This window comes from Falco punctatus (assembly GCF_963210335.1).
Source record: "Falco punctatus genome assembly, chromosome: 6".
Classification (NCBI taxonomy): Eukaryota; Metazoa; Chordata; class Aves; order Falconiformes; family Falconidae; genus Falco; species Falco punctatus.
Window position 1 is genome coordinate 74,950,158 of NC_137585.1, and position 26,485 is coordinate 74,976,642.

Sequence of the window (26,485 nt, forward strand, 5' to 3'; positions counted from 1 at the left end):
GCATAGTCAGCTTTGCTTTTTTGGACCTGTTGTAATAACTTTTCTAGTTGTTAAAGCTGCTTTTTTTATGAGGACCATAAAAGACTACAAAACAGCTATAAAATAGGCCTCTGCAAAGGACTCTTCACAGTAAAAAAACAGCCACTAAGTTTTCAAATACAGCTGGTACTATTTCACGTGTTACCTGAAAAGAAGTGCAGCTACAAATTAGAAAAGTAAAATTCTGACCTAGTTTGTTTCTAGAGAATATTGCTACAGCCTTCGATAGGATCAGTGTTTCTCCTTAGTAGTTTTTAATGTAGGAAAGTCTTTTGTTTGCAGGGATAATGTGTTTACCCTAACATCTTGCTTACCTGAAGAATCATGATATATTTAGCTGTTCTTGGTTGCTACATCAGTTCACCATGAGAAAACAGGATACATGAGTTAAGCCTGGCTACACCATTACATTTGATAACTTTATCTTTTGTACTAGAAGATACTAAAAGTACTGAGGTGGAAGTACACCCTCCTACCCACTCAAGATCGCTTCCGTATTCTGCAGGAATTACCTGATCTCTTATAAGCCAGCTTGGCACTTCTGCATGTTACGTCATTAGTGTATCACTGTATAATACTGAAATTCACCACATTTTGGCTGTATGGTTATTTCATAGAATCATAGAATGGTTTGGGTTGGAAGGGACCTTAAAGACCATGCAGTTCCAACCCCCATGCCATGGGCAGGGACACCTGCCACTAGACCAGGTTGCTCAAAGTCCCATCCAGCCTGGCCTGGAACACTGCCAGGGATGGAGCATCCACAGTTTCTCTGGGCAACCTGTGCCAGTGCCTCAGCAGCCCCACAGTGAAGAGTTTCTTCCTTATATCTAGTCTGATTCTACCCTCTCTTAGATTAAAGCCATTCCCCCTTGTCCTGTCACTACAGGCCCTTGTAAAAAGTCCCTCTCCAGCTCTGCTGTTGGCCCCTTTAGGTACTGGAAGGCTGCTATAAGGTCTCCCTGGAGCCTTCTCTCCTCCAGGCTGAAAAACCCCAACTCTCTCACAGGGGAGGTGCTCCAGGCCTCTGATCATCTTTGTGACCCTCCTCTGGACTCACTCCAATATGTCCATGCTCTTCTTATTTTGGGGAGCCCAGAGCTGAACACAGGTGGGCTCTCACAAGGGTGGAGCAGAAGGGCAGAACCACCTCCCTCGACCTGCTGGCCATGCTTCTTGTGATGCAGCTCAGGGTACAGTTGGCTTTCTGGACTGCGAGCACACATTGCCAGCTCATGTTGAGGTTCTTGTCAGTGAACACTCCCAAGTCCTTCTCCTCAGAGCTAATCTCAGTCCATTCTCTGCCCAGCCTGTATTTGCGCTTGGGATTGCCCCTACCCAGGTGCTGGACCTTGCACTTGGCCTTATGGGATTTCATGAGGTTCAGGTAGGCCTACTTCTCAAGCCTGTCAAGGTCCTTCTGGATAGCATCCCTTCCCTCCAGCATGGGAGCTGCACCACACAGCTTGGTGTCATCAGCAGCCTTGCTCAGGGTGTGTAGAGAAATAAAGGCAGGTTAATTAATATTGATAACATACAGCTGTGGGCTGGCTTCAGGGGTGGTGTGTTGGCCAAGGTAGATAAGGTGCAGCTGTGGCTGGTTCTGTTAAGTGGTTGAGAGCCAATGAAGAGAGAGCAGCCGAGGAAGAGAGAGCATGCCCTGGATGAGGAGAGACAAGGAGAAGGCAGCAGAGGGACTAGTATGAAGAGTATGTTGGTATGTGATGGTAAAAGACCTTGTTGCAGCTGGCTAGTTTGGAGAGTGCTGTGATAAGGGTGCACTCAATTCCACTGCCCATGTTGCCAACAAAGACATTAAAGAAAAGTTGTCTGCTACTTTAATTAAATAGTAATTAAGATGAAGGAATTTTTTTCATATGCTGTTTTAATATTCACTTCTGATGTGATTCTTCATCTTTGGGAAACAAGCCATTTTGTGTCAGTATGACTTTATTGTGTGGACAGTTCTAAATCATCAGGTCTCTTATATGATCATAGATTTCTGTAATTCTTTTTCCTTGGTTACGTGTTGTACTGACTTCATTAGTTTTGGTCAGCATAACACTGATCAGATCTCTAATGCTCTTTGGACTTCAACATGACATACAGCGGGACAGGCAACAGAAAAGATCTCTCTTGGTTTCTTTCTCCTAAGACAGCTTCCTTGCCTCATGACAAAATAATTAGGAATGGGGAGATGGCAGAAATCGAAAGAATTTGGGGAATGCTGAATTTCTTTCATCTCTTGTCTTTTGGTGTTATAAAGACATTCTCAGTCTGTACTAGTGGTGTATTGTCCCTTGCTCTCACTTGCTGGTTTTATCTATGCTGACATCCAGGTCAAACTGCCAGCTCAAATCCTGTTGTCTTTCCTCACCTTCTTATTTCTTGTCTTTCCCCCAAAGGTCTCTGCTGCTCTGCTCTGCAGGCTTGCTCTTCCAAAACCTTTCCTCTGATATTTGCAATGGGTTTGTAATTTTTCTCCTTCAGCTCACCTGGTTTGCCATATAGCATTAGGTATCCAGTATAAACCAGTTGCCAAGACTCCTTCTGTGGTCAATGGAGAGAGATAATTACCTCCAGAGGCTGATTCTTCCTGTCCAAAGATAAGGGCGGAAATAATTTGCCTAAATGTAGGTGCTTCTACCAGTAAAGGTGCCCTCAGATATCCAAAGGTGCGTCTGCAGTAGCATATAATTTGTGTCAGAAGAACACTTTTGAGGCAAATTTTCTGGTTGCCTCCATGCACCACACTGTGATTTGGTTCACATTTCAGAGTGCATGAACTGGATTCCTTTCAGATGAAACTAAAAAGAAAGTTTATCTCTAGGAAGCTGATCTCTAGGAGTGCACTTAATTCTCTCCACCCCTGAACCCCTGAGCTCAGTCCACAAGACTGAGTTAAAACCAGTCTGAATTCCTTCTGATCCAATCCATGTCCATATCTAAATCAGCAATATCAGTGGACTGCAGAGTGAAGCACTTGGTGCTGATGACCCAGCATCCACAGCCACTAGGTCTTTTCAGAGGCCGTAGGCTGCCTGCCTGTGAATAGCTTGTAGTGCATTAAGTGGGCTCTTGCTGTGTACCATCAGGTTTAAATTTAAGTGAAAACAGCTTACAAGCTGGGAGAATGCTCAGTGTGTAAAAGAAGGTAACCGAGAGATTCACTTGAAAAGTGACCTCCTGATCTGAGCCAAAGCACTACTGTAGACACATACTAATAGCCCAACACATCTCTGTGAACATGGCACAGAACCTGTGAAAACCAGCGCCCTTCTGGAGTGGGAGCCATAGGCCTTTGGGAGATGCTGTAGAGCCTAGTGTGTCACTAAGAGCATATGGTTAGGTCCCCAGACCAACTGGAAGATAGGAAAGATCAATTTTTCTGTATAGGTGCCTCTCCCTTCAATAGAGAGGAATCTTACACAATTAGCTGTGTAATTTCTAGGTGGCTGAAGTCATATGAGATGAAGCCCATTCTTGTCAGAAATTAACTGCCTAAGTCAAAGAGAATGACTTAAACGGCAGAAATTACCATAGGAGACTTTAGGCGTTTATGTATTTTTTTTTAAAATCTTACATAAGCATCTTACGCTCCTGCCTCCTGCAAGGCACCACCACTGCGTTGCTTATCTGCTGCCCAAGGCCATCTGCAGTTCATAGGATGGGCACCCCCGAGCCTGTCGTCTGTTAAGGACCACGTACATACTCTGAGCACATCTAACAGACTGACAGCACGAAATGCAGTGCAAGCTAGCTGTCACAGCTGCTGCCATTCAAACCATGGCTGGAGAGCGACTCCCTTTTGTGTCTGTCCTACGTGTGTGCGAGAAGTTTGGGCAGCACCCCACAAAGGATGAATTGCAAAACCGCTGGTTTAATGCTCTGTTTTCCCGTCACTGTCCCCCTACACGCAAATTACTTGAAAAGCATTATTCTGCTAGCTGAAAAGCTCTGCAGATCTACACGTCTCAGGCACACAAAAAGAAGGGAGGAGTAAGCATTTGCAAGTCTACAGTGCACTTTGGTTTTCTCTGTCTCGTATACTCCCTTTTGCTCAAGCTGTTATATTGAGGACCATCTTGAATCTAATGGATTCACAATAAAAACCCAAACAGGCCCATATGTGCTGTCCCCAAATACACTGAAGCAGCACATTGGTAAATACCCATTCTGAAATGCCTTTCACAGTAATGTACAAATTTCCTGCTTTGCGAGAGTCACAGTTTAGAATAGGTTTGCAGTGTTTTCAAAAGGCATTAAGGCTATAACTGTCAGTAACTACTTTCTATATTCTCTTAAAAAATGTTTCAAGAGGGCTTTGTCAGTACAAGAAACTTTACCTGTCCAAGTGCTTTAAACTGACAGATTGCTAACACAAATCCATTCAACTCAAATCTTAATTAAAATAATACACTAAAAAATAATTATAATAAAAAGATAGTACCTTGTTAAATAAGAAAAGCCACGTTCCTAACACTTTTTACTTCTAAAAGTGTGGAGGAGTATCCGGTGAGATTCCTGCAGTGTCTCTGATGCTGGTATCTAGCTCTAGTGGTGGTAACAGGGAACTGGGGCATAAACAGTCTCTGAAGTCCTAAAAGCAGACCTACAAAGAAAATCTGTAGAAGAGCAGGAGGTTGAGTCAGGGCTTCTGGGAAGTATTCTGAGCTTTCTTTCACTCTGTTTAAACCAGCTGAAGAATATTTTTTCCACGTATGTTTAAAATTGTCAATAACTGATAGCAGAGGACTCTGAGTATAATAAACTATTTCTGCCGGGTCAAAATACTTGGCAAAAAGGGAGTATTTAAGTTAGTTCAGCAGTAATTATTATATTGACTTTTGGCTACAATATTAAGCTCCGCTGCTTAACTGAGTGACTTTTTTAAAATTGTTTTTAAAATTTGCAATACACTTCAGGCCTATAAGCAGTTTAGATTTTATATAGCAGAGGTAACAAATTTGGTGAATTTTAAAATGTTGTGCTATTCCTACACTCTACCTGCTTGAAGCAAAACCAAAGGGAACCTTTGTTGACTGATTTCAAAGTTTCTAAAATTAAGAAGTTGCTCTTGATTTTAAGACAGTTTCTAAGACATGCATAGTTGATTTGCCACGACTTGTCTCTTAGCTCAATCATCCTAGCTAGTAATAAAGATCGTTGAAATTGTGTAAGGATGGACTTTCTAAACCTGCACTTTAATGATGAGGTACAGTTATTGCTGAGTAATGAAGAAGCAGTGGCCAGTGGAAAATGCTGGTGGAGCCACAGCTGTATTTCTCACAGGATGCTTTTGTTGCATCACTTCACTCTCATTCAGTCAGTGACAACTGCTCCAACTCCCTGTTTGTGCATTTATTCCACAACTGCCACAGCTATTCATCTGCAATTCATTCATAACTAATCTGTAAGTCCCCAGCCCCTTTTCCTTCTGGTCTGTCTATAAGACTTCGCAAACGGATGCATGTGATTAGTGTACTTGTAAGCAGACAGGTTATACACAGTACATTTTACAAGGTTTTTAGTCCTCAAAAAGCATTAACGTGCACAGCTCATGCAGCAGATATGTGTTGATGTTACTTTTGCCATTGGTGTTAATTTGGCCATTTTACTGTTCCTTCTGTCTTCTTTCCTATAATTAAAGCTTTCCTATCAAGGCTTCTTTCAAATTATATTAAAAACTGTTTAGGAGAGAAATACTGTTTCCCTTTAGCTTTTACAGATTCTAGTCCATTGGAGAGCTTACGGGGGAATAGGCAGAGCCCTGGGACACAGGGGATGTGGCATCTTTCCCGAGATGTCCCTGCAGCCTGCCCTGGGACATTCAGCATGCCATCATCACTGGGCTTTGGTTCTTCCTCTCGTTCCCAAAGTGTCCTACCTGTGTGTGGAATAAGCTGCTTCTCTATTGTTTCTGTGGTTGGCTGACTCCAGTTCTAGTCCTTGCTGGAAGACAAGTTACTCTGAACAGCGCCGATACTGCTAGCATTGCATCCACTATGGCAGAAGTAGCATCATTCCAAAACCCACAACTTGAAAGCTGGCCTGAGGGAGTCTAGATGAATACCCTGCCAAATAAACCTCCTGTGCAGGACAGCAGTAGACGTGCATAAAACAGACTATGCTGTAATCCATGGCTACTTGTTTCCCCTCTTTTATTGAGGGCAGCACAAACGTAGTCATGTCTGTCCTCCTTGCAGGAGTGTGTGTGTGCTGTGTACCTGGTTGCTAAGATGGTCCAAGCAGCCAGCACTATGTACCGCTGAAGAGGACGTTGATGGTACTGCAGTGGTGTTTGTTAGAAGGCAGCTGGGGTTGATGATGCCTTCTTTCAAGTAGGATCTGTCTGCAGAGCAGGAAAAGATTTTTTTACCCACTGGAGCACCTGTCTAGAAGCATTTAAAGTCCCATTGCAAGAGGTAACGTGCGTGTTTAGTACAGAAGATAAGGTGGGGAGGCAAGGCAAGGGAGAAGGCATGGAGATGGGTAAGGAGGAGAGGGATGATTTTCAAAAGGTACTTTGATCCTTCAGTCATTTGTTATAAAGTCCTTGTAGATGAGTCTTGCTTTTACTAAGTAGATGAACGGATTTGAGAGACAGTAGCTGGAAGAGGAGATTGAATGTTGTAAGAGCTGATCTAGATGAGATACCATCTTAATTCCCTGAAATTTTGCTGCAGACTGAAGGATTACTCTTCTTTTGGAGGAGCTGTTTATTTTTTAATTTGTTTGTGGTTTTGTTTAGAATGGCCACAGTGCACAAAACTGGAAGATATCAGTCCTTCTGGGTTTATGGAAGCCACATTTATGCTGAAGGGAAGCATAACAGTTTGGTTGTTGTTATGTTTCAACAAAAGCCTTGGAGGCTGTAATTCAACTAATTTACATTTTTAAAACACTAATACTGAATTGGGCTTATTTTCAGCTTGGCACCTGTCTTTACAGATGCCTGAAAACTTGTTTCTCGGGTCTATTCCAGAAATGCCATAGGGATGTTTTTAGAGCTGGTGAATTGGTCTGTCCTGTTGCGTGGAGTCCAGTACCAACCACCACTGGTTAGTTTGGTGGCTGTGGGCAGTCACTGGACTCTGTGACTCCATTTTCCCACCTTGAAATCGGGGGTGTTGATTTTTATTTCCTTTGTAAAGTGCTTTGAGATCTGCTTTATACCACAGCAAACATTACTAATAGTAGTCATAGATATTACTCTTTTAAAGCCATAGGAAACTATCTGTGAATCTGACTTAGTCCCCTACAACCAGTGGAGGTCCCTAAAATCATTCGGAATTAGTAGCTGGGAGAGGGTGGCAGTCGTTCAGACATGCCCACACTCCAGAGATGCGACTGCAAGCTTACAGAGGTATGTCCAAGCTCACGCTGAGCTCTGGCACTGCTAAGGGGGCACCCGTGGTGGCGTGGAACTCAGCATGTGCTGTTGGCTGCACCCAAGTAGCTGGGCAGGTGCTGGGGTGACGAGCCCACCCTGGGCTGGGTGCTGCTGCAGTGGCATTGCTGCCAGTATCTCCCCTAGTTAATTTAAAGCTACCTCAACGATGTCTGCACAAGCTGCAGTTAGGCTGTGACTGCAGTATAAAAATACATCCTACAGGAGACCACAGGCAGGCAGAGCTTCAGAGAAGCATCTTAGTTACATTTGCAATCTAGCAGGGGCTGCTGGCATGATTTCAAATTTACCGTACCTTTGGCTTATCATTCTTCATACTCTGCAAATACAGCTCTGCTCTAAAAGTAAGGGAAGGTTTTGTTTATCCTCGTCACCTGTCGTGAATGGTGTTGTAGACTAGGGCATGCTTAAAATAGGAATTTAAATGCCTCAATTTTCATTTCAGTTGCCAGTTTATGCTTACATAACTCTCATCTACCTTTTCTCCCATCCAAAACGTGGAGGAAGTTTTAGCATGGTGACAATAATGCTGAGAAGTAGGTAGCATCCTTCCAGTTTTAGAGAGAGAGAGAAATCGAGGCAGAGAAAAAGTTCTCTGCCATGGACTCAACAGGGAGTCAAGGTGGGAGAGGGCACTGGCTCTGTGCATTTATTTTTCCCCTGGGGAAACAGTGGTGTTTGGACCACATGGACTGTATCAGTTATTCAGTAACTCATCAACTACTAATTGCATGCTAATCCATTTTTTTTTGCCAGGTCCCCTATTTTGTACACCTTATACTATGTTTATGGAAGAAGTCTTAAGTACACTTTAAAATGACACAGCAAATTAATAATAAACTAAAAAATTCAGTACTGTATGGAACAAGCATCCTCCTAGGATGTATCAGATAAATAAAACATGGGTTAGGAGTGTCTCTGAATGATGGTATTGTAGGAAAGGCATCTCAAAAAAATAGAGGACTAATGATCACATCCTTTTCTGGTTTATAGTCTTCCTTTCTTAATATATGTTAAATATTTGGCTCCAAATTCAAATGCTTATGGGAAAGGTATAAGTAGAAAAGATCTGGTTTTAAGTCTCATTAGCTGTGCTAAGTATCCATTCATCTGGCATAATATTCTCCCAGAAAACAGTTTGTGCCAGTTCAACGCTATTTGATGGCTGATTCCTCAAAGATTTATTCAGAGTATAGATAGGAGCCACATGATTCATTCAGCTTGTGCATATCTATTTTATCTCGATGGAAGGATTATATATGGAGAGATAAAGGTTTGTTAAACAAAGTGTCATTAATCACTCTGTCCGGAAATGTAGACTTTGCAGGAGCATGCTGTAATTTGCATCACTTTTGCTATGCCTTGCCAGTACTGCTGGTGAGAAATAACAAACCTGTATTTATGAAAAGGACAGGTTTAAGATGAAAATAATTCTATCTGAAAACTGTGAGAATGGTACAGAATCCTGTCGCCTGCACTCATTCAACGGGAGAACACTGTATTTGTAATAAATTCCTTTTGCTCTGGATGAGTTCTGCATTTTCAATGAGGTTAACTTGGCAACATTCTAGTTGATTTTAATAAAAATAGCTGCTTTGAGGACAGGGAGCTGAGGTTGCCAAATTTACAGCTGCCTTGCACAATTACTCTTACACCTCCTTCAGGGCTACTTAGAACCAGTAAGCAAATTAAGTGTATCGATTGCAATTTTGTTGGACTAACCCTTTTTTCTTAAGGAATAAACTTGATTCCTTTCAGTATGTGTCTGCTCAGAGTGATCTCTTTTCTTTTCAGCCATAACACAAAGACAACATCATGGCTGGATCCACGACTTGCGAAAAAGGCTAAACCTCCAGAAGAGTGCAAAGAAAATGGTAGGTTATTAAGTTTTCGTTGCTGCTCAGAGGGGATTTGCCTTTGTGTGTGTGTGTGTGTCTCAGTTCTTACAAAAATCAGGCATTTGGGGGAACGATGAAAGGTGTTTAATTGCTGCTTTGGTTAGAAGCCATAAGTGATACCAGTTCTCAGTGTGCCATGTGTTTCTGCTTTTTATTCCCCTTTCTGATGCTATCCAAAGCTGAGGATCACAAGTGTGTTTTCTGCCTGTTGTGTGTGTGACTCCGGGACTGACCCTCTCCCTCATCTCCTACAGAGAACTTTGGTCGGCAGAACAGAATCCCTTTTCAGATTCTGAGCTTTTAATCTACAGGCGATTCAATGCATAAGGGAAACTAGCAGCACCGTGGGAATATGAATATTGTTTGATTTGTTTTTAAAGGTACAGTGCTATGCTATTTAGTAGCCAATTTAAACAAAATAGTGCCTGATAAAACAGGGTGTGGGAGGGAGGAAAGAGATCAGTGTCTGTGAGAGTTCAAGGCTGGATTCGGGGGGTACTGCATTGTTAATGGCTTGAAATTTAAAAGCTTAAATACTGTTGAGGATGCTTAAAGGAGCTGTAGTTGTTGTGCAGGAGAGACGACTATGTTGACAGATTCGGAGATATGAAATAATACAGATCATATCAAAGTATCTTATACGCATTCAATATAACGTCTGTTTTTTTCTCTGGTAAAGTTTCAGGAATCAAAATGATTTAATATAGCCAAAGTAAAAAGGCATTGTAATAGATCTTTTCCTGAGGAGGGTTTTTTCCAGTGTTTTATAGTTCAGTGTCAGTTCAATTAGCCAGTTAAGTAATGATTTCTAAAGACTGCTACTCATTTTATTATTGTGAGATACAGAGGATTAAATGCATGCATGCTATGTGCATTAATTCAAAGCATTTGTAAATACTTAAAATATATTAATAGTTTTTCATGTACTGTATCTGATTTATTTCAAATTTTCCAAAATACATTCATCTGGTTAATGTACAAACTATTAACCGAAAGAAAACTCAGTGCCGTTTGGGGCTGATAAAGAGGTCACTGAGGAGTTGCTGGCTCTATGAAATGCAGGGTCAATGGTTTGGTAGAGAATTTTCCTGGGTTTTTTGTAAATGGCTACATTTTGAAAGACTGCTGTATTCCAAATATCCCTTCCTTATTTCGGCAGTAATTCTGACGTTCTCTTCTGACATCAGAAATTACATGTCTGAATGACTTTGTGATGCTTATTCTAGCACTGACAACACTAGCTCCCGGAGTAAATTCTACAGTGAATACAACAGAAGTGTGTTGCTGAAACAAAACAAGGGCACAGGAGTTTTGCATTCTAAATATCTCACATTACTTCTACGAAGCTATGTCTTTGCCTGTTCCTTAAGGAATACTAGTGGAAAAAGCAGAAGAAAAATACACCGATATCTGTGGAGTAACATATCACAGAGTTACTTGGAATAAATATGTGTTGCTTTTTTTTTCTTTTTTCTTTTTCTGTTAGCTGTTGTATACAGAAATCACAGCAAGCACCGAAATATTAAAAAAAAAAATACCAAAGTATCTGAAAAAAATTTGGATTGGTGGATTCAAGAAACAGCATTATTTTGTAGTTATTTGAGTGCTGGATTATTGAATTACTATAGTATGCTGAGTCATGTTCTTCTTTTAAGCGTTGCTCAGCTCATTAATGCAAAGTACTTGAAGCATAAAAGACTTTAGGGAGAGATTTTCTATTCTTACAGAGATTGTTCTTGCAACATCCTCTCTTTTCCTAAGGATCTTCGGTTGCTCAAAAGTGTGGTTTGGGTTTTTTTTAATCCAATACTTGCAGAAGAAAATGTTCTTAAAAATCAGTAATATGCCTTCAAATGATTGTACCTTGTCATTGAGGTCCAACACCAGGGAGTTTGTTACAGCACATGGGGATCTGGAATTTGGTTTTTTTTAGATTTAATGTCAGATCGAGGATTAATTTCGCATGTGTTTCAGCTATGGCTTGGTAGATGGTTTTTAATGCCAAATATTTTTTTTCTGTTGCACTTTATGATTTATTCTGGTACATTTTACTTGGAGATGCAAAATTTTAGAAAGACATCAGTGTTTAGATAGGAAATGATACTTACCTTGCTTCTTTATCGCTATCAGCATAACTTGTATTTTTCATTGACATTCATTTTGTCACATCTGAAACTTGCATTGATTCTCTGAGATACATTATGATGTCTTTATCACCTATCAGATTCTGCTATCAGGTTTTCATTCTGAAGAACCCAACTTTTGTGTTCTCCTTTCAGTGCAAATCCTGCCAAATCAGTCTTCTTCATTCTGCCACCAGCATGCAGTTTCCACACCAGACAATGTCCAAGCAGCGTACAATATTTGAGTCCTGATGTTCTGGGCTAGTGATGTTGAGGGCCCCCTCCACTCCAGGCACTTCCTCTCTTCCACTTTCAGCTCTTCAATACTCCTTTGCCAAATAAGATTTTGTCATTTTCTCTGGCTTCTGTATCTGCAGATCCCAGTGCTTGCTCATTTCTCTTTGCAAAATCCAAACCAACCTTCCAGCACATCCCTCCTCTTGAAAACTTTTCACATGCCTTTGCCAAAGGATTGAAAAGCTCTACCAAGTCAAGCTTTCGTTGCCTCCGTGCTGTTGACTCTTTCTGTTTTCCTTTAATGACACCCACTGCTCTGAACCCCTTTGCGGGTCAGGAGGTTTTAAGAGCTGATATTTATTTCTGCTCTGTCATGGAACTTCTGTGCGAGTTTCAGCAAATTACTTTGACTTTTCCTCTGTCAGATCTACTTAGATGGCAGGTCTTTGAAGCAAGAATTGCCTTTTACTCTCTGTTTGTATAGTGCATATCTGAGTTTCATAATAGCAGTAAGTAAAATAGATGGCAATTTTTCAGTAAGAGCTAGATTTTTTTATGGATTTCCAGAAAATCTTGACTTTGTTAAAAATAATTGTATTTTCTTTCCTGAAAATATGAATTAAATATTTGGGGTTTCTGAATTAGAATACATCTTTTAAATTATTCCTTTTCTTTTTCTTTTTTTTTTCCCCCACATCAAAATTGGTTAACCAATCTTTATCTGTAGAGTACAACAGAAGTTATACTTCTGCCCCCTTTGTTTCTCTGAGCTAGATTCCCTGGTTCCTACGTTCTCTGTAAAGTCATATTACATAGCAGACTCACAGGATTTGCATGATTGCAGGTACATTGTGTGAATGGTCTATGAACAGAGTCTGTTCTTCGGGAGAGAATACGGAAAAGAATGACAAGTCCCATCAGGCAGTACAAAATGTAGTTTAATATTGAAAGGCAGTTCAGCCTTAATGACATGAAATAGCTCAGGCTTTAGAAAGTTCATTTTTGGTTACGAAACGTAGTAATTAAATTTTTCAAATTTTTTAATTCACTTTAGGGAACTTTCCATTCTGGAGAAAAATGAGCATTTACTTCTTTATCCAATTTGGAGATTAAACAGCTGTTGAAATTTCCTGGGATTAGATATGTCAAAATTCACTTATTTCATTAATACAAATTTCACTTATTTCATTACTAACCCATCCCAATCAGTAGTCTCCATCACTCTTAACCCTCCATTTCTTTTTATGTCAACCTCCTTTCTCCTATCTCTTAGTTTCCAAATACAAGTAGGCTTAAGGCTATAAATAAAGCTTTGATTTCACCTAGCATTCATCTCGTCATCTGTCTTTCCATCTCCTCTACACCCACCAACTTGACTGCAAAATGTAGATGTTTATTTCGGGTGAGCTGAGTTGCCTTTAAACCTCATTGACTGTGAATGTCAGCTCAAGTTTGACAGTTAGAGGGCACAGATATCTGGTTCAAATGTAAACACCTGTATGTAGACAGAATACTACATTTAAGTGTCTTCATCTTGAACTGAGCCCCACTGTCCTGTCACTTCTTGTTGGGTTATCCTTTCTGCCATTCCTGTAGTCACAGGCGATACCTTTTGGTGAGCTCGCTGCCACGCACAGCTTCAGTGCTCTTCTTCATGCCATTGACACACACATCTACCCTTGTCCTCTTCGTCTTTCTCTCCTGACTGACCCCTTGTTTCACGCTACATATGATGCCTCCCATTGGCCATCTCCCATCCCGAGTCCTCCAAGCAAATTCCCTTTTGCTAATAGCAGTACTTTCCACCTCCAGAGATCCTTGCCCTGCCATTTCATGGCATATGGGACTTCTGCCTTTTACTTTTTCACCCAGACAGCAGAGCTCCCTCTCAGGGCTTTGCTTGGCACGTGCCATGTGTCATAGCACATGCAGTGTGCGCATGCAGTCACAAAGTCAGGAACTGAGCTCCCTTCTTTCAGAACTCCATCATCATCTTCATCAATCATCTCTAAACATTTCAGAATCTCTGAACGTCTGGAAAAAAAAAAAAAAAGCTGTAGTTTTATTGCTATAACTGAATTTTTGAACGTGTATATTTATATATTTGATTCTTGCCAGAAAAAAACAAACAAACAAAAAAACAAAAAAGCAAAACAGAAGATAAATGTTAAATTCAGAATCATAAGGGCAATCACTGATTAGGCTAGCTGTAATCTCAAGGGTGTAACTATCCCAGCAAACCAATAACTTTCACGGGAGTAAATAGGCCCACTTTTCCTTACTGGTTTTCTGAAACTTCATGTAGAGTATTTGTAGCTGGATACATCTCTTGTGAGACACAGCAGCACCTTTGTTCACTGTGTTTTCAGTTTGGAAACCTCTTTAAGTGGTGCTGAGATTTAAGAAAAAAATATTCTCAAACCATTTTGCTTTACATTTTATGAGTGCTTTAATGCTGAAAAATGCTTCTTTCTCAAAACCTCACCATTTAAAATACAGTCCCTCTTCATGTTCCTAGTCTAAGCTACCGCCTCACCATTTTTACATGCTCCTATACTAACTCTAGAAAGGACTGGAGCCCGGCAATTAGTCTGAAGTCTGGACTATTTTGCTTGTTTCCAGTAGATATTCCCCCTCCCTAAACCATCTAACTGGTAGAAGTTAGACTTCCAACGGCAGAGGAATGTTTATATGGGTGCCTCTACTTTCGTATTTCCACAAATGTAAACAGGAATCCAAGCCAACCTTTTGCTCAGATTTTACCAGACTTTGTTAAAATTAGTAACTTTTCATAATACCTTTCATTTGTCTGACTGTTGGCATGAAAGAAATAAAATGTAGGACTGTCTTTCTCATCTTGCTAACATATAATACATTTTGAGTTTCTTATTAAGAGTTCAAACCACATAATGAACCATTGCATATAACCACTTTAACTTCAGCTTCCAGCAAATAAATCCTACACAAAGAAAGATTCTGTAGATTTATGAGGTAATATTATTATTATTAAGCATGAAATTCAACCCACTCTACTGCGTAAAAACAAGATCTAAAATTAATTGTTCTTTTTTGTATTTCCTAAATGATACTTTTCTTCTTCCTTTGAGAAGATTGTTTATGCGGAATAAAAATAAATAATGAAAAGAAAGAATAAATAATTGGCATTGTCATTAATTTCCATAATCCCTGTTTCATGATGAGCATCTTAAAAATCTGTTTGTGTTTGAAGTGGTTTTGGTTTATTTATATTTTTATTATTATTATTTAAAATTTTTATTTCTAAAATTTTTTTCTTTCACTTCTAAAGATGCAACTGAACATATAAATTGATAAAAATATGGTCTCAAAACTGGACCACTTGATTTCTTGTTTTAATTCATACTGAATACCTATCAATATTATTTTTTCCTCAAAAGAATAGATGTGACTCAGACTGCTTTATGACATGAGCAGTTTTTTCAGTACTTTTAGCCACACTTTTATTTACAGAGATTTTTTGAGCATTTCTGTCATGATCAAACTGTGGAATGCCTTTCTGTATACACCTTCCTTTCAGCAAATGCGAGCTGCTCTATAGTTAAACATATGCATAACTCTATCCAACGTTGCAACTTAAGGTAAATCACAAACAGAATAAGGAAAAAAATTTCATTATTTACCTGATTCTTCACTATGCTGCAGTAAGACATGTTAACCCTTCATATTTCTGTTCTGTAGAGGCATTTGGGCATAGGCATGCTGGTTTGATGGGTAAAGCATTACTTCCCAATTCCTTTACAGGCATTTTCCTGGAAAACAAGCAGTGAACTAGTATCTTATATGGATACCGTTTATGAGTGTCAATGCCCACTAGTGGCAACTGGTAGCATATAAAATAGGTTTACATTTGATTCAAGTAGTAGTAGCCTAGAGTTTGAAACCAAATCTTTCAGCAGTCTAGGGTACAAAGGAGTGTGCGGCTTTCTGGCTGATTGGGTTAATTTTTGTCAGAGATTTACATGTGAAACTTGGATGGAGTAGTGCCGTACAGGGATAGAGGAGGACATGGAATGATGAGGAAGAGCCCTACGCTGTTGAGTGGACAAAGCACTTACAGGACATCTTGCAACTCAACATCTAACCCCTGTTTCTGCTGAATGAACGGATCCCAACATGAACTGGGAAAGAAGGCTGGCTTTTGGGTTGTGTCTAGTGCTGTGTGACCCCGAGCACTGTGTCTCTCAACATGGTATTCTGTTCATCGCTTCATACAAATTTTTCTCTCAGTGGCACGGAAATTTTTTTTTCTTCCCTTTTCAAGTTGTCTGCAAACCAGATCGGCTTGTGCAGGTCAGACAAGTACCTGCTGAGCTCAGGGTATAACATTATCTGATGCAGGGGCAATGTGTTTATCTTTGAGATACCTGTGTCTCAGCTAAATTTAGTTGAAAAGTAACAACAAGTTCAAATTTTAACAGAGGGAAAGGATGAAGAGATGGGCAGTATGAACCCATAAAATTTATTTCCCTGGGAAACCAAAGCAGAGCAGTAAGAGATACCATCTTCAGAAAAGTAGGCTTTTTCTTGATCAAAACATGTACTCCTAGAGTTATACAAGTCATGATTGATATCTAATGCTAAGTGGTAGTTACACTGTGTGTTAAAAGGTACCATTTGTTCCACTATAGTCAAGGGTCTACTAGCATTACTATTTTAAACCTTGTTTCCAGGGAACTATATTTGCTGTTGGAAATACATTGAGGAGAATTTCTTTTTTAGATTTTGTATCAGCATAGCTTAATTCTTTCTTAATTCTTTTCTTCAAATGCTGGAATGTTGTTGGTTATTAAATAGGTCACCATATAAAATAATGCTTCTGTATAGGGACCTGACTATATACAAAGAGACCTTTGCTTATTTTATTAGCCTTTCATATGGGCATTTTTTCAGGAAAGCTGTCTTGGAGAATTTTAGCTTAATGTTAATTTATGACATATGACTAAGTCATAGTTAAATAAAGGCCACAGAAGTGTCTGTCTGTAATACAGATTTCAATCCATGGTCCATAGCAGCAATGCAAGACGTAAAAATTTCACTAGCCTATGTTATCTTCCATTATTCCTGTTGGCCTCAGTTAATAATAAACAGCTGCCAACCACATTGAAAAAACTTTGTCTATCCACCTGTCCATCTCACATGAAATTTCAGAAATACTTAAAGTGGGTTTTATTCTTCTTCACTGAAGCCATTTGGAGGCTGGACTGTAAATGCTAGTTAATATTTTCCATGAAAAATACAGAACCATTATGTGTCGATATGGATGTGCTAAGTGATTTCAAATGGGAGAGGAAGCATCAGGCACAATCACGATGGATAGGGATAGCCAAGGAGGTGCTCTCTCTGTGAAGGGAAAAGCAAAGAATTCCCTATTGTAGCTGATGCGGGCACCTACCAGGTACTTGCTGCAGCATCTGATATGTGGTGATCCAGTGCCTGAAAGGGAATCCAGATCCCGTGTTGGGAATTTGTTTGTGGCTGGGGAATTCAGTACAAATCGACAAGGCAGAAAGCTGTGCAGTGAAGAGGGAGATAGCTGAGAACTGAAAAGAGGGAAGGTTAATCAGCATGCTTGCATCTTGAATCTTGATGCTCTCCAGATCTTAGCAAAATATCCAAGGCTCTGAAGTAGCACATCCATCTAAGAGCCAGACTCTGGCCTCCTCTGCATCTTCTCTTGAGGACATGGCTTACACTGTTTCTGAAATAGCATGTGGGGACCTATTTCTTTTATTTTAAAACACAACAACTTTCTCTGTTACAGCCTGGAAAAGATACTATCCTGCAAGTGAGAAAAACATGTTGAGTAAGCTCCTCTGCCAGGTGGGGTGCAGAATATAATGTAGATTAATCAGTCCAGAGAGAAAATATGAGCGCAATGTAGAGCGTGGTATTGTCCCTAGACATTTTAAACCATCTCCTCTGGGATGGTTTGAGCTGCTGTGCCAAGGACTGTTGGTTTGTTTTTTTCCCAAGGGCAAGTAAGCAATGCTTACAGAGTTCAGCTGAGAGCGCCAGGCACACATGAGTAATTTTGCTGCAAACTTTTGATACTGCTCTGCAAACGCTTTTCAATTCAGACATCAAAACCCTTCCTGTTCCAGGCCTGAGTCATTTCTGAGTAGGGACTGCCCATCACACACTCCTGCCTGGTGGCTTTGTGATACGAACAAATGACTAGGAATTAGGAAACGGATTGACGGACTACCAAATTCATTTCCAGTTTTGACCTAAATCCAGGTGTTTCTAGATGATAAGAATACTGCACCTTTAAACCTCAGAGTTTTTACTTAGAACTTTCTCTTGCACGTTATTAACCCCACTTGTAAATAGCATTTAATGCCATCAGTTTTGTAATGGAGCTGGCATTGCTTGTAATAATATTGATCACAATGAATTGTTTCTGTCATTTTAAGTACATATTGAACATGCTTTTTTCAGCTTGCATTTCCAATTTTGGGTTAATTAAACAATAACAAAATCTCTTGAACCGTCATGACCCTTGGAAGGGCATTTTGTGCTGGCAACACCAGCTGGGCATTAATTCACAAAAAAAAATCTTCAATGCCAAAGTCACAATAATGATCATAAAAATAAGAAAGGGCGTACCTCGAGTAGTGTTTCTTCCTGGGAGTTCAGAAGACCCTTCTCTGGATAACCTTGACACAGTTTATAAGAGTAATTCTTCTTCATCCTTGGATAAGATTTAGGACAAAATAGCTGTCCACATGTACATACCTTGGCTGTCTGTGCCTTGGGGCCAGCCCTGGGCAACCTGCCTGTATCTCCCTGGGGGAACTCAGGGGTGCAGGGAGGCTTCCTTGGAGCACACTTACCAGCCTGACAGATAATTCCTTTAAGCTGTAATGGACTATTAGTATTACTTTGCTTTCAGAACCATTACGGTTTCTCACAGTCTCAGACATACAAATCCCTGTAGAGTACTAACCTTAATCTTAAATAGAGTTGGTAATTGCAAGGGCAAGAATGAATGAGAAAGTACAGAAAAAAATGTCTGTTTTCCTCGATTGTTCAGCTAGCACTTGGCTGTCCTGCGCTCACTGCTCTCGCTGCTCACCCAGATTGGGTTTAAATGGGGAGATGTCGGGGACCCGGGGGCATCCTGGGGCTGCGTGCTGACACCGCACAGGCTGCGAGGATCCCTGTCCCTACAGGTGTTGTCAGCCCCATAGTAACTCTTCTAGCAACCTGCTGGTTTTAAAGGTTGCTAAATGCAGGCTGAAGAAGCTACTAACTTGTCCCATGGTCCCTGATGAGAAAGATCACAGGCTTTCATTCTAATTAGTTCATGATGTTATGAAAAAAAACCACTTCAAGTTTCAGTGTGTTATGAAAGGGGGTCATGTAAACACACCTTTCATTTGGCTGTGAAACTTACTTGCTTGTAAAATGCTCTGAGATTCTCAGAAGAAAAAGATCAGAGAGATACAGAGTATTATTTTTTATATCTGGCCCTTTACAGTTTAAGTCTTTATTGTAACATGTATCATAAATGCCCACTGTAAGGAATGCAGCATGTTCATCAGCAATGTAAGAGAAAACAAATGATACATTTTAAAATGGCAATAAAGTTCAACTGTTATTTTCAAATTATAATCTGATTTTAGAATAAAATAAATATATTCAGCAGTGATGTACCCCAAAACAGAGCCAGTAAACTGGAGCTAACATGATAGCACAGTTTAAACTACACTGCAACTAAAAGATGGTCCAAAGCTACATGACCACCACAAAATGGGTATGGTAGCTTGATTTTCTGCTGGTGCTGCTGGAGTTCTTCACATCCAGTTTCTGATAGCATCCCTTTTTCATTTTGCTGCCAAGTTAACTGGCTAAGCTTAAGTAGTTTTCAGCTGGAATGTGTAATGAAATTTGGAAAGGGAGGGAGAGAAATTTTTTTAAACTCATCAGAAGAAACAGGGCCGCAGTTTTAACAATTCACATCTTTAATGAGCTGTAAATTGGATTCCACTCACCACTGAAGCGAGCAAAATTCTCACTGACTGCATGAGGTTGATTTTTGCCATTAAAATGCAAGCATTGTGTGGTATGAGCCTAGAGGTGGCCTGAAATGTTCCTACAAGGACCATTGAAAGGAATGCTCCAATGTGGGAAATTCTGAAAGAAAAATCTTTCCATGGAGAAAAGAATTCACACTGTATTTAGGAAAGTTCATAGTCAAGGCCTTGATGCTAATAAAGAACAAAAGGTTGAAACTCCTCCTGAAATATTATTTAATCGTAAGAAGAAATCAGAGTACATGATTTTTAATCCTATTCTCTCTATAGTCTAAATCCTTCAATCCTGAACTTCTAAATGGCAATGAAGCATGATAGATTTAACAAAGAGGGGCTTGTGGGATTATATTCATTACAGTATGTCCAGCTACCTTCGTTTTTATTATTCCTCCTCCCTCGGCTTTTTTATGAAAGCTCTTGTTTTTAACAGAGATAATTAATGAAAAGGAATGGCAATCTTCTCCTTTTTAAAAATTAATCTTCATAATGGCCTCATTTTAAATTTCATCCAGAAGGTCAGCAATTTCATTGAATTTAGAAGTTAAAAACAATTTGGTGTTCTTTGATGGAAGGTTTGCCTTGTTGTGCAGACCTGTTGGGTATTTCCTGGCAATCAGTTCAAAGCACATTGCTACCGGATAAGGAATATAACGACTTGCTGAAATCTCTAGTAACACTCATTATTTTTCAGATACTTTTAAAGGCAGATTATTTTTTTTAACATTCTTCGATTGGTCTTTGCTTATAATGCAACAAATTTATAGATAAGTGAAGGTGAATCCAAACTTTTCTGCACCTTTAGCAGCTGAGCTTCACAAATACAGTTACCTCAGGGTTGCTCCTTAATATTACCTGAATTCCTTATACTTATGGCTTCCTGACTTCCTTTTTTTGTAATATGCTTTAAAAAAGGTTTCAGTAATTTTCTTTTTGTGAGACCTGGGCTTTGGTTCTAGCCTAAACTCCTCAAAGTGGGTGTTGGAGTCCCTGGTAAATAGAGCTGGAAAATCCTGTCTGAGCACAGATGTCCTGTATTTAAGATTTGACAGATAACACACCACTTTAAAAAGCCACTGTCTTTCATGACTAATACTCTTGAGGACCTAGTGGAAGATAAGTGCTGTCTGTAGGAGAGGGAAAAAAAAATATGTGGTAACATTTCAGGCTTTTTGAGAAGTGTATTTGCGTGAGTGGGAGGAATGCACAGGCATTTAGTATGTGGTGGCTATTGCAGAACAGTTGGGAAGAGCTGCATTCTCAGAATTCATAGTAGAAGGCTTTGGAATACAATAAGTGGCTATGAAAGGTGGGAAGTATAAAAAGCAGAGATGTGGAGAACGTGTTGCAGGCTATGTGAGAACAGATTTGGATTTGTGATGCCTTAAAACAATGGAATTATTTCGGCATAGAAAGATAATGGGGGAAAAAGCTCTCTGAATGTGAGAAAGCCCCGCACCTGGTAAAGATAGGAACAAAGGACTTGGTGAGGCAAACAGGCAGGATTCTGGAATCCAGATGGGAAACGTTAGAATTTCTTTCTTTGACATGTCAAATCTTTATATCGAATTAAATTCTGCAGAATATAGTCTAACTTTCATCAAAATAGTAATTTCTGATTGCACATGCTGGTGAAGTGTTGGATCTTTGTTGTCTATGCAACTGTATAAAAGAAATGCAGAGGGATTCCAGATAAATGTAGTCCCCTGCCATAAACACACACAGAGGAGCCTTACTTACATATCTACATCCATGTGTATTTCTGTAGCTGTGCAGGCCAGGTTCTGGTAACTCCTGAGGCCAAGAGGCTGCCCAGTGAGCAGTAACGTCCAGGTCTTCCATTGGATCCTCTTCCTTCTGGTGCATGAAGGAGGGGGGGGAAATATCTTACTGTCAAAACTATTAACAATAGTGTAAACTAGCAATTTTGTCTGAGAAATTATTTAGTCTAGATAACATCTCACTGTTGATAACCTAACCTTTCCCGTACTGGCGCTGCAGTGATAACACTGTTTGCACTGCTTGACTGGAGATAACTGGCAAGCCACAGCTTCTTTTGTCTGCATAGTTAAATGTACTGGACATTGGACTTTGCTTCGGTGCATTTTTGCTCAAATGGACTTTGAAAATGTGAGAATTGTTTTAGTTTTAGAAATTTTGATTTCATCTTTCAGATTTGACACTACCACAAAAGACATGAGTTGCTCTGTCCAGAAATTTCACTATTTTGGGGGGAAGGAAGCAAAGGAGCAAAGGGGTAAGGGAGGGTTGGATTTATGTTTTTTTTAAATGAACAGATATCTTTTTCCTCTTTCAATCCCAGCTGGATTTCTCTTATCTATTTTCTCTTTAGTCCATGATTTACCTTTGGACAAGAAAAATTTTTGCTTATTGAATTTATGATTATAGTTTACCTTCTTTATAATAGAACACTTGCCTGTGGTAGCAAGGTTTTCCCTTGCAGAAAAACACAAGTCTGCACTTTTTTACTCCTTTAAGAAAATTTCAGTGATCCCAATTTTCCTGTTACAAAAATAGAAACATTCTATCCGTATCTGAATGTCCTGTTCCTTCCATCCAAAAAAGGATCCAGAACAATTGTATATCACTTTCATAATTAAACACTTTTAGAGATACAACAGCAACCCCTGATAGATATATCATGGTCATGTGCAGCTGCTGAATCTGAAAGCATCTGCCACTGCTCTCACAAGATGGAGCTCATGCTTTTCATATGCCTTTTGCTTGACCACCAATTTATCTTCAATTTATGTCAGGTTTTTAGAAATTTTCAGCATTACAAACTGGGTGAATATAGTTGACTTTAGCTATTTTGGGACTGGTATATTTTGTATACTCAGACATTCCTCTTTCAAGATTCCCAGGTTTCTTCCATTGGACTGGAAGAATCATTTCACTTCTTTCTGCTTCAGGTGTGGAAGTGGGAAAGCTCTGCTATCACTGGTGGGTTTGGGGGCAGGCATGTTTGTAGGCTTTTCAGTCTCACCAGTCTTTCAGTAGGTTTCAAGGTTATTCGGCTATTGCAAGTTGTAGCCACCATTAGTATGCATTAAAAATGCCATTTTTTTCTGGTGGTTCACTTAGTTCAGAGTCAGATGTTCCATGTTCTTTACTATGCCTCAGTTCTCTGTGGGCACTTTCTCTGCCATGATATTTCTGACTGGGCATTCTGTCCCCACCACTATTTGACTTATTTTGTCTCTTCACAACTCAAAGAGTATTTGCAAGCTGTACATTAATATACAAGGTTGTACAGTGTTGCTCTGATGAATATTGAAAAATGGTATGGAAAGACCATAAATTGTATGGCTTCCCAACTGATTAGGCATGATATATATTACCTGTTCATTTCAAAGGGGACTTTCAAATTGGTTTGAACTTTCTGTGTTTTATTCCCTTCATGTCTTTCTTTTCCAGATTCTTGAAGGATTTTATCACCTTTAGTTTCTTCTCTCCATCCTTCTGTTCTCATGCTTTGATATCTGGTCTCATAGTGCCATATTTGACATCCACTGAGTACTTCAGATTAGTCATTAAATGTGGGGGTTAATTTTTGAGACGTTAAATTGTGGTTTGGGACTTTCGTTGGCCTAGTAATATGATCATGATGAGTAGAACAATAATGCCTACTTGCTGCTTGCTGCACTGCTGGAATTCGTACATCATTTCTTTTTGTTTAAAAAAAATCGTGATTGTAGCTGTAATATACCTATTAACAAGTAATTTTTTATAAATAAACTGAACACGTGATATTAGGTAGAAAAATGTAGTCTTGGTTACCTGTTTCAGTAAATGGTATTGCATTAACATTTCATTATGCCCAACTTGAATTCTCTGCTGTTTTGCTGACTGAAATGGAATCTTAACACATGGTTAAAGGGAGTAGAATTTGGTCTAGCAGAAAGTAAAAACAAATAACCTTTTTTCCCCTAATCTTAATCCTGCAAGAAATAAAATTGTTACTTTAAGGAATGTTTGCATTAGTAAAGAACTGATTCTATCTGCACTATCACTAGGTTGGCAAAAGCAAAATTAGAATGAATTGTTATGGATAAACGAAGGTAATAAACATGCTTTCATCTCCTAAGCACCAGTATGATTATAAGTGACACTAGTACAAAAGATGACATTGGCAAATCCTGTAGTTGCTGATTTTTTTTAGGATGTTGAAAGAACCATACAGTTTTACTATTTTATTTTTTTAAAATCCCAAGTAAACTCTCAATTAGTGAAAGGTGTCAGGGGACTGCTTCAAACCGCGCTGAATAGCTTCTGTTGAAATCCACTGAAGAGCGTTGGCTTAGGAAAGATACGTCATCTGTAAGGAGGAGGTTTTGCCTTTCTCTCAGCGTAGGCTCCCGTTATTGATTCACGTGAAGGGTTCACTATTCAGATGAGGAGTGTGCATTTTGAGATTTTGTTTTTGCAACACCAAATATTTTAATTACATCTTCATGAATATTCTTTCCAGAGAGAACAATGTGTATTCTGGTGGCAGAGCAATCTACATTTAAAATTTGTGTGCAAGCAGTGTTTATTCTGGATTGTGTGTGCCTTTGTGATGAGTTTTCCTTCTTTCATTTCTAATGGGTTCTGAATGACTGTGGCAGTGGTCACTGACAATTAATGGCTGATGGGCAAATTGCATGTGTGCTGGCTTTCTTCCCATGGTTACCAGGACACTTGAAAAACCAAAACCAACGCCCGCACATACATTTCTCTGTCAGCCATCATCTCTGAGTTAATCTGCTCATGTTTCCTTCATTTGTTCTTGAGACTCACAAAACTCTAAGAACTTTTTCTCACCTTGGAATGTTTTTTTAGTAATGACCAGATTAATAAAAAGCTCAGCTAGAATATTTAGGGTGTTCAGAATATTTTTTGTTGCTTAGCTCTTAATCTGCGAAAAAGACATAATGGCAGATTCTTATTCCTTTCCTGGGACAGCAAATGTGCCCCATTATTGCCGTAGTAATTAAGTTAGGCATTGTTATTACAAATACAGAAGGCTTTGAAAAATCAATCAGAAAACTTTGTACATATTTGTCTAGGGGGAAAGGTGGAGCTGATACTTACGTAATGTACTGCTTTGCAAACAAATACCTGTGTTCCCCAGAACACGACTTGCATTAAAAAGTTAATTGTGCTTTATGTTCCTGTTGCGTGCCCAATGTGATACAGAGATAATGAATTTGCACGTATTTCAGAGTGCATTCACAGTTATTAGTGTGGTCAATTTAATGCTTATACTTCAGGCAATAGCGAAGGCATGCTCATCTCATGTCCTGTTGACCTGATCTAGCTGTTTCTACCATTCTAATCACCGTAACTTCTGAGCCGCTGGTTCTCTGTTTTGCTATTCTGCTCTCCTTATGTATGCAGCAGATCTCCCACTGATGTTACTGCAGGGAGCTATGTAAGAAAAGCAGAATATCGAAATTCATTACTATCATGTGCAACTGAGAGGAGATGTTTGAACTGGGAATACTGCCCTTCAGCTTCTGCTGTTGTACATTGCCTTTCCTATGCGTCAGTGCCCATCAGCTGAAATTTTACTGAATTTGGGGTTGAAATAGAGCCACCATGGATTTGATCCTTCTGAGGAGGACTGAGTCCCAGCTCTTATTTTTTAAACGTTATGTGTACCCAAACGCTAGTTCAGCTTTGCATATATTCATGCACACGGAATTTTGCAACACCAAGCAAAGCAAGATAAGCTTTAAACTGGTTGAAAGAATTGTGGTTGTCTACTTGGGGCTTCTCCTTCTATGTAATGCATTCCTATCACTGTAAATCTTTGAGTTTAATGCCAGAGATATATTTTCTTCACAAACTTTAAACATTGCCTTTGGAAATCGCTCATCAAAGGAGTTGAACCAAAAGGATAACTGTGATCAGGTGTTCCTAGGCTGCATAGCTCATACAAGGTGGGTTTTTGTCATGTTGTGATGAGAGTCTCTGACAAGAGATGGGAAATTCCTTGCTGCTGTTAAAATTAAAATCATGTATGGCTAAGAATCAATTGGAATGAATATGGAATGCTTGCCTCAGCTTGGATTTTACAGAATGCTGCTTGCGTGATGGGCTTTATCCTAGTTTGAAGTTGTATTTTTTCTTTGTAAAGTGCTTTGCTATAAATAATCTTTTCCTGGAAGATAAAGAAAGATGACTTGCTTGAACCTTCAGCACCAGAATAATGCACTAGGGTTGTATAAAAGCAAGGCTATACATTCAGTTCTTTCAGGCATATTCAGTGCTCATAGTTTTTATGAACTTCAGTGAGAACTGGGAAAGTATAGTCCTACAACATGTTTTATTACATAGGTGGACGACAAGCTGCAGTATCTTTTTGGTCTAAACTTAGGCGTGATATTGACCAGAAAAGCTAGAGATATCCATAGTCTGAAAGCTGCTTTTATTCCTGGACAAATGAAACATGGTTTTCTTTCTATTTTAGCAACTACCCACGTTGTTTTGAAAAATAATACATTATTAAGTGATTCAGATTTGTTTGCTTACATTAGAATGGTAGAATTAGAATTCTGGGCATTTTATTGTGATTCCATAGCTGAAAGAAAGGTGGATCTTCTGCTGAATAAAGGTAAATGCCTAATTTACTCATAGTGAGGAAAACATAGTAAGAACATAAGGTCTGCTTTACTGGCTCAGAATAGCTTTCTGCCT

General features: G+C 39.4%; 1 protein-coding gene across 6 annotated transcripts in view; it reads left to right on the forward strand.

Moving 5' to 3' along the window:
- MAGI2 (membrane associated guanylate kinase, WW and PDZ domain containing 2) overlaps positions 1-26,485 on the forward strand; it is a 761,916-nt gene that overhangs the window by 512,530 nt on the left and 222,901 nt on the right. For all 6 annotated transcript variants that reach the window (XM_080391914.1, XM_080391915.1, XM_080391910.1 and 3 more), the window contains exon 6: positions 9,245-9,324. In XM_080391914.1, coding sequence (XP_080248040.1) covers positions 9,245-9,324 — 80 coding nt within the window. The remainder of the gene's footprint in view (positions 1-9,244; positions 9,325-26,485) is intronic.